Source organism: Electrona antarctica (genome assembly GCF_951216825.1).
Source record: "Electrona antarctica genome assembly, contig: scaffold_303, whole genome shotgun sequence".
NCBI classification, from domain to species: domain Eukaryota; kingdom Metazoa; phylum Chordata; class Actinopteri; order Myctophiformes; family Myctophidae; genus Electrona; species Electrona antarctica.
In genome coordinates, this window is record NW_027637857.1 from 396 (window position 1) to 12,500 (window position 12,105).

Genomic DNA, 12,105 nt, shown 5'->3' on the forward strand with positions numbered 1-12,105 from the left:
CAGTGGGGGCTCCTCACTGGCCGTTGAGCCAGTAGAGCCACAACAGCAGTGATACTAACATGGTTCTTAAGGTGCATTTAATGGTCTGAACACTGTCAGCAACATTTATTTTACACATTTGATGATATTATTCCAGACATTCTATTCAAAATGTTGTCATTATGAACCAACACACCTGTTTTCTGTATGTAAAGGGATATAAAACAAAATGTTATGCTCATGTTTTATGAAAACTAACTTGTGCATATTGACTAAAATTATTGGAGAAATCTTCTCACAGAGTAAACGGCAAAGAACACTGAGAATATAATGGTATTTTACTCCACTAAAAAAGCTCCTTTGTAAGGACATTAATGCCACAGACGAATAACAGTCTAAGTCCACACTATTGATCCATAATGTATAAATGATAGATAAGGGTTCAGGACAACGAGGCCTTTTCGTGGAGGGGTCAGAATGAAATGAGCTCATCGGAAAGGTGTACAAAATAAACAATGGACGAAATTAATAACATAGCATTTCACAGTATAAATCTTTATTGCTACTTGGCTTAAGGTTAATTAAAAATACAGCTTTCTGCTCCAAACTAGACATAGCAGCTTTTTAAATAAAACGGTTTAAAGGAGTACGATTCTGGCTGACAGACAGCAAAAGTGCTCATTGTTAGTCCTATTCCTAAATATAACAATTATCAACTGATGAATAAACATTGAACATGATTTTTTTTGCAGTATTCTGCATGCTAAAATAAAAGAATATTAGATATGCTCCATTTTGTACAAATCACATTTTGTATGTACTGTATGTATTTTATATTGATTTACAGTATATAGGGCATGCTTTAAACATTAAATACAGCAATAATTAGTACCTTAAAAGTACAATAATGTGTAACAATTTACCATACAATCCCTATCATTTTAAATTCTGTAATGGAGAAGGAAATATAAATTTGCATGAAACAATGAAGTACAAAAATAAACATCAGCTTCTTGGCATTGAGATAAAATATTCAAGCATTTCTAGAAAATAATGTACAGAAAGGAACAGTGAGGGTTAAACATGGTTACTTTGGTCATTATGTCAAACAACTGGAACATCCTCTACCAGTCTCTCTTTCACCAGAACCACTCAACAACATTCATTCCATAATGCATAAGAGCATGCATGCATACTTGTATGTGTGCATTTAGTCTAACATCTCTTAACACACACATGCATGCATGCACACACGTCACACACACACACACACACACACACACACACACACACACACACACACCACATACAACATACAACATACAATACCACAACACAGGCAGCATCTAAAAAAAAAAAAGAAGGAAAAATAAGCATCTTATAGTGGAAAGGATGAATTGGCAATTTGAAAAACACTGACAGCCTTTTACTCAGCCAAGCGATTCTCAACCTCTTGTGGATCTGGGCCCACTAGAAAATCTTGAAGGTGCACATGGCCCACCCATCTGACCACCTATTATGATCAGATGTTTTGGGCCGTGTGCATTTTCAGAACATGTTTATTTTAATGTATCGATTGTGTACTACTTATAGAGTATGCGCGTGACATCATCATCAAACCAGGAAGTTATGCAGGAACGCCTACTGAGTGGCAAAAACTACTTTCTGGCCTTGACAGCCCATACATCCACACAGAAAAGTCATATCTGATTGCATTAAACAACATTAAACGATGTTAAACTCACTTTGCCTGTTGCTTTGCCACTCGATGTGCCATTCACTTTAAGCATGCGCATACTCTCTATTACGTTTTTGTTTATTGGTAATCACTATGAAAACACATTTGTCAAGATTTAAAAGATTTTTTTGTTATTGTACTGTAATATCAATAAAACCATAGTGAATTTTGAGGGCCCACTTGCAATATCCTCACAGGTTGGGAATGGTTATATCATATGCATACGCTTGTATGTCTGGTGTCTTGTCCACTAGAGAATTAAAGGGAATCAATCCTATTATCAAAACATTGGACTTCACTGTACCCTGTGCTCCCTCTGGCTCTACAGTATGTATACTAACTGTAAGGATATTTAACCCATTTAGGCCTGACGTCGAAATAAATAAAACGTTTTCTGAAAGAATATTATATTCAAAGATTTGTGCCACATTTTCACGATTTTTCAAAAATAGCAGACCTACAAGCTCGTAGCGCGCCACTCGGTGGCGCGCTATGAGCTTGTAGATCTGCTATTTTTCAATAGCTAAAGTATAACATAATGGGTTAAGTGTTTGTTTCTATTAAACCATGGAAGAGTGGGAGAGAATGTTCACACAAATGCACAATTGAACCTGACTAATGGTCTGTAGATCCTTAACAAAACTCACATAAATGCAAAATGTTTGCACAAATAAACACATAGACGCACATTCACACAGGCACACCATCAGTTACTGTATCATTTCCATCCAGTTTGCTTTGCATATCTGTATGAGGGAAGTCATCAAGTCTTCATACTTTAGTGCCTTACAACAGTATCCTGTATGCAATAAGTCAAACAAAAAGGCCCATTCCATTTCAGGAATTAATAAAGAAAAACCCTCGTCCCAACTTAAAAATGCAGTATGAAAATGTCAAATTTGTGCAAATATTTTTTTAAACATTAGCATCTGTCCCAAAGCTCTATCTCCAACATCCCAGTGTAGAATGTACAGAAAAGGTCTACACTTAAGCACATGTATGTACTAGTGATGTACGGGCGGGCCGGCAACCGGGCCGGCCCGCGCCGATTTGAAAGATCGAAATCTTGTCCCGGCCGACGGGACAAGATTTTCAGCTCAATTATTGCACGGCGGGCGGGGCGGGTCACGTGAGAGTTTTGGACAAAATCTGTAAATTTAGTAGTAGAAAAATGTGTGTATTCTGAAGAAATGGACTTACTATATGGACAGTTGCTACATGAGCCAGGGAATCCAGGAAAAAAAAACACATTTTTGGTTGTACTGTGACCTTCTACAGTTTTCGGCCAAAATATAAAGTGGGCTATTATAGCACCACCATTAGGACACTTTGAATATGTTTGGGTTGCGTTGTCTTCCTAGGACCATTTATTTACCATTCTAGGACCTCGGCCTACTGGAAGCCTGCACAAAGTTTGGATGCTGACAGGTGCAGCATTTTCAAAGATTGGATCCAGACTCATGCACATACATGCACGTGCACACACACACACACACAGACATACAAAATCTTCTTCCAAGATCCCTTAGTTCCAGCAACTAAGACGCTCTGTACTTTTCTAAAGGAATTATCTAAGTAGTTTGTCACCTTAGGAAAAATACTACAGTATAATCAATAATGACACAAAGACTTCCAAATAACAATTGGGAAGAGAGTGATCACAAAGGCAATATGCTGTTGGCTTATACCTGTACCGTAGCCCAGGTATATCAACGTTATAGAGGCCCAATTACGGTATGTTGTTTATAAATAATAGCCCACAACAAATGTTTTCATTTGTTTTACAAAGTGCTTTGAACATATATTTTTTAAATGAAAAAAGTAATGGCAAAATTGAGTAATGAATCTATCAATGGGTAAATATTTGACCGATCATTCCAGTCTAATGAATACAGATTAGAAGCGTAGGTTGGTATTTCTTTGTTTCTTGTCCTCCCTCTATTTACCACTGATGCAAGTCACGAAGAGACAAGGAGATGGTATAACATAGAATAGTAGTAGTGCTTCTTTAAGGCGATATGGGAACATTGGAAGATCCAATTGGAAGATGCAGCTACTGAATGCAGCAGCACCAATAACCAAATAGTATCTAGATGGAGCAAATAAATGACACTAGTAATTATACATGTTTGGCCTCCCTACAATCTCTGTTTTGGCACAAGGCAAGGTTTAAAGGAATGGCTAGACAGGGGTTTCTAGAACTGCACGATGGTGTTTGACAAACCAATGAACACTGTAACCTGCATTCCATTGTTCATCACCTATACTTGGCAAACACACGGCAGCAGAGGATGCAGTACCTTTAGAATTGATGATGGTTCCAAACCATCATTTAGATGGGAACCCCCTTGAACTCCCTCAAGGACCCCTGGGGGTCCCCGGACCCCACTTTTGGAACCACTGTTCTAAATCCTAGTTTCTATGTTATTGGTTCTCAAACCTTTTCATGTCAAGGACCCCCCAAATTATATGAATTTGGGCCGCGGACACCCATCTCAAAATATTTTGTTCCAGGGACCCCCAGAAGCAAAGATTTGAGTTAAAAATGTTCACTTTAAAAAATATATATATATTCAAAGATTTGCACAAATGTTCCAGATTCAAAAATAGCAGATCTACAAGCTCATAGCATGGCACAACGTGACGTGCTATGAGCTTGTATATCTGCTATTTTTGAATAGCCAAAGTATAAAATAATGGTTAAAGGGTTTAAAATCTAAAATGACACGGATGCTTTTCCTGGTTTTAATGGGTTTAAACAAGGCATAATAAACCTTGTGTGGGAGACATAGACTGTCCCAATTATTATGAATGCTGTCGTTTGTTCTAAGACAACAACAGCAACACAACAATCACACCCACCTATTGTCCTGGACTGGCATTCTCCCATTTGGGTCATGCTACCTCTAGGGACCAGATCCTACCACACAACACTTTCCTGCATAAAACAAGCGACAGACCATACGTTTAACTTGCTGTGGATCTGTAGATGATATGCTAGCCAGTAAAACAGTCAAAAGAATTTAAAAAATAAAAGACCCACTGAGATAGATAAATTATGGCTTGTCATAGTTGTCACTGCTGTAGTTAGTTTGTCACACAAACAAACTGAATGCGCCCGTTAAAGATTATTTTAGTTGAGATAACAAATTTCAATGGGTACTTGGGTAGCAGCCTCAAAAGAGAAACAAAAACAGTGTGTGTTGACTAGAATTTGTCATCTATGTACCAGCAGAGTACACTGACATTTCATAACATACGGTACATACATATAAAGTATGTTTATTTTACATGTCTCTAAATAAATCCAGCCTTGCCCTCATTGCGTACAGTACTTTGATAATTGTTTTGTTCAAATGACTCTTCCACACTTCCTAGATCTTCATTTGATTCTCTGATGACCATACAACATAATCCATTAATTAATTAATCACACACCATCTCAAATTACAGTGTTGGCTTTACACCGTTATGAAAATTAAGTTCTTACAATTATTTTTGGCAACAATTCAAAATGAATGTCCTCTCTAGCGAAACATCCACGTGAACCAGTGCCTAAATTCAACAGACTAAAGCCTGATTCATACTTGGTTGCACGACGGTGTCGCATGTCGAGGACAGCCGACATACAAGGTCTGCTAATGAAGGCCTGCTATTCTCGGCCGTTCCCTGCCATTCCCAGCCGTTCTCTGCACACGACAGCGCATGAATTAGGCCTTAGTTAAAACGTCAAAACATTTTGAAGATGGATCACATCCTATACATAGGGTTCACCACATAGGCCTACTGAATGGAATCGTTGAACAATCCCACAGTAGCTTTTCTCTTACAGCTGGGAATGTCAACACGCTCTGGTCTGGGCTGATTCATCCGCAGTAGGCACTTTTTCACCTTTTCTTCACAGGGATTTTCCTCCTGGACCTGAAAGACCGCCGGACGGACCCCTCGAGAGGAGATCATTAGAGTGATCATCCCAATTCAGGATAGCAATTTGATTGCTAGACCTTCCGAGTAAAGGGAAATGTTGCTGACGTGTTCTGCAATGTTAAATTCATGAGGTATTCCAGTTCAGGCATGGGGCTTATTATTCGTCCTTTGGAACATGAATTTCTTTCCACAACCTCTTGTCACGAGTTGTGCCGCCGACGCCCCGCTCACACAGTTCCACCAGATTCAACCCCATTCAGACAACTCGCTAGCTTAGAACGACGTGCTGACGGACATCAATCGCTTTTCCATCTGTCAAACGTCACAACACATCTACCATGTCTGGTCTGAATGGCAACTCCAATTTGAATATCCCACAGAGAGACCTCCTTTCTGCCTCCTTTTGCCATGGCATTTGGTGCGTTACTCTGGCTCTCCTACTAGAGGGCAGTGTCGTACACCTCCTGCTGTAGAATGCGAGTGGGGCCTGCAGAGGGGGCCAGCATGGAGGTGTGGTTGTGCTGATGGAGCATGGGAGCAGCAGGAGGGTGCGGGTGGTCCCACACCAGGTCTCTAATGGAAGGGGGAGTGGACGGCACCGGGGGACCCAAGACCACAGGGGTCTGGCCTCTCAGCTGCTCCCGGACATCCTGCTCCAGACTCGGGGGCACAATCAGTTGATCCTCTGGGTCCTGCTGGGCCGGGGCAGTGAAGTAGCCCGACTTCTTTTTGGGAGCCTCCAGGGCCACCTCGATGGCGTTATGGCTGTCCTGAGGGTAGGGTTGTCATCATGATGACAGTTTAGTTGACCATCAAATGTTTATCTGTCCCTAAATAATCCATTGATGCGAGTAACAATTTAAGTGTTTTTGGCATCAAAATACAGTATAAAAAATACATATATAGTTGAAAATGTCTTTTCAGTTTGCCTAGTAACAGAAAATTACTTTTCTGTTTGATCATTTAATACTTCCAAAGTTTTCAAAAATGGCGGAAATAGATGATCTAAATTATAAGCACATGATGCGATGCATTTCTCCACAGACTAATTTATACAGATGAAATGGAAACAAGTCTGTCATCCCAAATAATTTGCGATGAGGAGATCATGTGATCGAAAGTACCCTACTTTTACTTAAGTAAAATGGTGAGGAATTTCCAATTTCCAATACTTCTACTCCACTACATCACAGAGGCAAATATTGTACTTTTACATTCATTTGAAAACTATTTTTTATTAAAAAGAATATTATTATAATTATTTCAATAACTAGATTATTATTATAAAACATATATTAATTAAACACTTCAGCTCTATACATTTCGGCCATTTGAAAATAGCCGATCTACAAACTCACAGTGAGTGAGCTTCTAGATCTGCTATTTTCAAAATATTTGTATACATTTGAAAACTTGAAATGGGACATTCTGCATAGTGAGCATACTTTCGTACTTTTAATAAAGTACATTTTGAATTCCGAACTTTTACTTGTAACGGAGCAGTTCTACATTGCAGTATTGATACTTTTACTTAAGCAAAACATTTGAGTACTTTCCCCCACACCACTGGGTAATTGTGACAGGGCTACCTGAGGGGCAACCACGGAGCCGTTGGACAGCTTCTTGCCAAAGAGGCTGGACGTGGACGGTGACTTCTTCAGGTCCGACATCTCTCGGCCGCAGACGGCCAGGAGGCAGCCGTTGGTCGCAGACACCACCACGCTGGTCTGCCTGCGCGTCTTACCGTTGGGATAGTCACAACCCCGCTGCTCCATGTCAACGTCTTTGGGGTTCACGGCGGGGGGCCCAGACCGCAGCTGGAACGCACAGCAATGGATGTCAACCTAGATAGATAAAGACAGACAGACAGACAGACAGACCTTTATCGATCCCGCAGGGGAAATTCAGTGGCCAGCAGTTAACTTAAAGCATCCAATTTTTGATGCCGGTTAAAACGCCATCAACAATGAACGATAGCATACGACAGCACACCCTTTACAGTAACCTGCACTACGCAAAAACAAGACACACCCAATCACAGTAATTACAGTATCCCACGCTATGCTTAAACAAATGACACGTAGGTTGCGGAGTTAATTCAGTCAGTCACACTCGAGGGGGTTCATGCCGTGCTCAAAGGCGCATTCTATACTCAAGGGGTTAACATGCTGAATTTCTATGTGGGTGTATCAGTGTTTCCACTCCTAAGCGCAAAACGGTCGACAGCCGCGCACGTCTTAAGCTGTGCGCAGCTTATTTTAAAAACCTGGAAAACCCGGAAAAAGAAGCTGCACACAGCCGAGAACGTGCACGGCTCTTTAGTAAGTCTGGCAGCACCTTATAAGTGTGTGCAAGTCCCACACGTCATTCGCTGATGCGGCAGTCAGCTGACCAATTGGGCGGGCTACTTAAGCTCACTAGTCTGCATGCTCTTCCTGCCTTCCTTCTGCTATGGTTCCCGGTTGTTATGTGATGTTTGCTCCCAGCACCACCGGTGGGCTCTGTTATTTATGCTCCCCATGGGGGATAATGTTTTATGTTGGTGCTTAATCGTGCCGAGCAGGGAGAAAATGCAGCAGAGCCGAACGCCAAGATAAATATCATATGCACACTTGTATTCTCATTCCATAATAAATATTGGTTAAATCTATTCCGTGAGTTGTCTGACTGAACTAGTGTCGTAACGAGATCAACAGAATACTCTGGGATCAGTCCAGTGTCCAACAGTACCTCCACCTCTAGCTTGCTGCCGTTGGAGATCACACCTTCAAGTGGTAATTCGTCGTCGCTGTCCAGCCCGTTGTCAGAGTGGTTACTGGAGAAGGTGGCACTGGAGGGCTGCCGCTGGAACAAGACGGGGTGAGGCCCCCCCGCCCCGGCCGAGCCGGGCACCATGACGCCAGACAGCGTGGTGGTGGCAGCGGGATGCAGGCTGCAGCGTCTCTCTGGGCGGTGCACGGGGCCTGGGGAGGCAGGGTTACTATCATACACTGGTTAAAGAAGGAGCATGTCACCCATTTTAACCCATTTAGGCCTGACGTCGAAATAAAAAAAAAACGTTCGCTCTGAAAGAATATATACCTATTCAAAGATTTGTGCCGCATTTTTACGATTTTTCAAAAATAGCAGACCTACAAGTTCATAGCGCGCCACTCGGTGGCGCGCTATGAGCTTGTAGATCTGCTATTTTTTAATAGCTAAAGCATAAAACTAATTAAAAAACGAACTATAAACACTAACTGAAATTGAAAAACAAAAAAAGTGAAAACTAAATACAAAATTACACTTGTGTGAAGTGAGGGGCGCTCTTGCCATCATATATCATCATACATCACATTCCGTGCTCAGCCAATCAAATCATCATATTCCGTGCTACAAACACACACACACACAAAGCTGTGCATAGGAAAAAAAGTAAAACAACGTTCAAAAAAACGGATTCTAAACTTTACTAACCTTGTGAGGAGGTTTGCTCATCGGAGGCAGTGGAACCTGCTTCGCTGCCCACCTCGGAGGCCGACGTCTCGCTGTTGAACTCGGACACGACGACGGCGGTGCTGCACGAGGGAGTGACTGGCTCGGCAGTGGCGGGGCCGAGCATCATCACGGCGGCCGGTAAGGCGGTGGTGGGGCACGCCGTGGTCGCCCCCCCTCCTCGGGGCTCAGTGCCGGCGGCAGAGAGCGGCGGCTCACAGGTGCAGCTGTCCTCGCCGATGTGCAGAGACACCACCACGGCGCCGATGTTGTCCTTGCAGCCGTAGCTCTGGGCCAGGGAGCAGAGCTTCTTGGCGGCGGCGCGCGGGTCGCGCACGGTCTGAACGGTACGCACGGCCTCGTGGTAGGAGACCCTCTGGAACAGCGCCCGGTTGCCCAGGATCAGGAACTGGTCTTGGGGACAGAGGGGCTCGGTGTGCACCCAGGGCTTGGGCAGCACCCACGGAGAGAGATAAGAGCAGCCCAGCAGGCGCGAGCAACACGTCACTCCGCTCACCTTGTTGTCCTGCAAACATTAAGAACAGAGATGAACATGTAAACATGAGTAGAACACAGTCTAGTACATGTAGGGTTTCATCCTGAAGTGTTGCATCTGGAAAAGTATAAAGAGTTTCCAACCAGTCAATATTTTCATAATGTCTCAAGAAGACGTGTGATTTTTCTATCCTCAAAAAACATTTATAGGCAACTTATTAGTCAGAATCAGAATCAATCTTTATTGTCACATCACATTACAAGTAAGGTGGGTGAAAAACTTGGTTGTGCCTAAAGGCTCCTCATTGCAGTGAAGATAGAGAAAAGAGAGGAGCATAAAGTGCAAAACTCATAATATTATGAGTGTATTATGAGTTGAGCCTTGATGAGATTACTAAACTCTTGTAATGAAGCTGGCTGGTTATGTATAGTCATTCGGTACACTGTAAAAATCACTACACAACTTCTAATTAGAATCAATATCTTACAAATGGTGCAATGCCGTGGTCAGAGGTCAGGAAAGTGTGCTATTGATTGGCACAGAGTTGTAATAGCTGATCTACAAGTTGCATCGCGATGCGCTGTGAGCTTGTAGATGAGCTATCTTCACTATTTTTGAAATTTGCAATAACTAGTACCTCTGTGATGATGGCTTTGGCTAGTTTAACCCTCTCCATCTCCTCGGCACTGCTCTCCAGGCTGAGGACCTTAGAGAGGACTAGAGGCTGGCCGCCTCGGCACAGCACTGCCTGGCAGGTGCCCACGTTAGCCACGGTCAGGCTGAACACGCCTCCTGGCTCCCCTAAAGGCTCGTGGTGGATGTAACACAGCAGGGCAGAGGCTCCCAGCTTCTGCCCAGCCATGCCTAGTTTCCTGTACCATACAAACACACACACACACACACACACACACACACACAAGCTTCAGAGCCCTAAAGCAGCTGTTCGCAACCTATAAATCAACACAGCAGCGGCAGCACAATGATCCGTTTGTTAATTGCAAACACTGTTGATGTACTGATGGCAAATATCGTCTAAATAGTTTTTCAATTCAAATTTACGCAATATATTAGATTGACACAATAGATATGTATTTTGCCTCAGGCCATTTTCACCGTATATTGAAAATAGCAGATTTACAAGCTCACAACATGTCACATTGCGACACGTAAGCTTGTAGATGGTCTATTTTCAAATAGCCAAATACTAAAATAGGTTTAAGTTTAAGATTTAAACACTGTTCCTTATTTTGCTGTGGATGCCCTGAAACCCGGGTCCCCGGAGCCTACTCTGAGAACCAGTGTATTTATTAGATAATCCAACCTGTGTGAGGTGAGAAAGGTATTGCACATGTACACGCTGTCCACACTGGAGTGCTGTAATTCCTCGGATAGCACATCTCCCATGGTGCACTGCAGTAGTCGAGGCACTTCCTCATTGCGGTCACCGTCAAAGATGCCATAAGCTGCCTCTACGCCGCTGTCCCCAAAACGATCCACTACCAGCACAGACACAACCTGTCCACAACACAGCACACACACATTAACACATACATGAACAACTCTGAGGCAAATATTGTACTTTTTACTCCACTACAATTATTTGACAGCTTTAGTTACAACTTACAAGTGACTTTGGAGATTTAGATTATTCATACAAAACATACTTTAACCCATTTAGGCCTGACCTCAAAATTTAAAAAAAAATCTTCTAAATCCTCCAGTTTTCTGAAATAAATATTTTCACGATTTTTCAAAAATAGCAGACCTACAAGCTCGTAGCGCGGCAATCGGTGCCGCGCTACGAGCTTGTAGGTCTGCTATTTTAGACAGACAGACAGACAGACAGTGGCCCCCAAAAATAGCAGACCTACAAGCTCGTAGCGCGGCAATCGGTGCCGCGCTACCGAGCTTGTAGATCTGCTATTTTAGACAGAGATTATATCAATGAACCCTGAGGATGTACAGTAGGCTGTATACTTGTCCTTAATGTAGATGCAGTAATGCTCCTATCTGGTCACCAGAGGCCAGTCTATGGACGGATACTATCATGTTCTCCCTAGTACTATTCAGCATTGGTGTTATGTTAAGGGCCATTCACACTGTGTACTTTAACTACAACTATAATGTCTATAACAAGAGACGTTTTCACGTTTAAAATGTAATTTATAAAAGCTGACTGAATACAATTGTTTAGAATGTATACCAGTGCTTCTGAATTCGGGGTCCGGTGACCCCCAGGGGCCCTTGGGGGTTGTCCAGGGGGTCCCCAGTAAACGTAGGTAATGCAACATCACAATGGTTTGAACACGACTAGACAGCAGCGCAGTCTGTTTTCACGTTTAAAGTGACATTTATAAAAGCTAACTGAGCATAAATGCTTAGAATGTATGCCAGTGCTTCTCAATTTGGGGTCCGGTGACCCCCAGGGGCCCTTGGGGGTTGTCCAGGGGGTCCCCAGTAAACGTAGGTAATGCATCATCACAATGGTTTG

General features: G+C 42.6%; 1 protein-coding gene across 1 annotated transcript in view; it reads right to left on the minus strand.

Moving 5' to 3' along the window:
- Positions 1-4,687: 4,687 nt before the first annotated feature.
- LOC306918605 (PH domain leucine-rich repeat-containing protein phosphatase 2-like) overlaps positions 4,688-12,105 on the minus strand; it is a gene marked incomplete at its 5' end in the record, with an annotated part of 8,754 nt that continues 1,336 nt past the window's right edge. The window contains 6 exons of the mRNA XM_079531497.1: positions 4,688-6,414; positions 7,234-7,488; positions 8,375-8,607; positions 9,101-9,644; positions 10,252-10,486; positions 10,936-11,129. Coding sequence (XP_079387623.1) covers positions 6,085-6,414; positions 7,234-7,488; positions 8,375-8,607; positions 9,101-9,644; positions 10,252-10,486; positions 10,936-11,129 — 1,791 coding nt within the window. The 3' untranslated portion in view covers positions 4,688-6,084. The remainder of the gene's footprint in view (positions 6,415-7,233; positions 7,489-8,374; positions 8,608-9,100; positions 9,645-10,251; positions 10,487-10,935; positions 11,130-12,105) is intronic.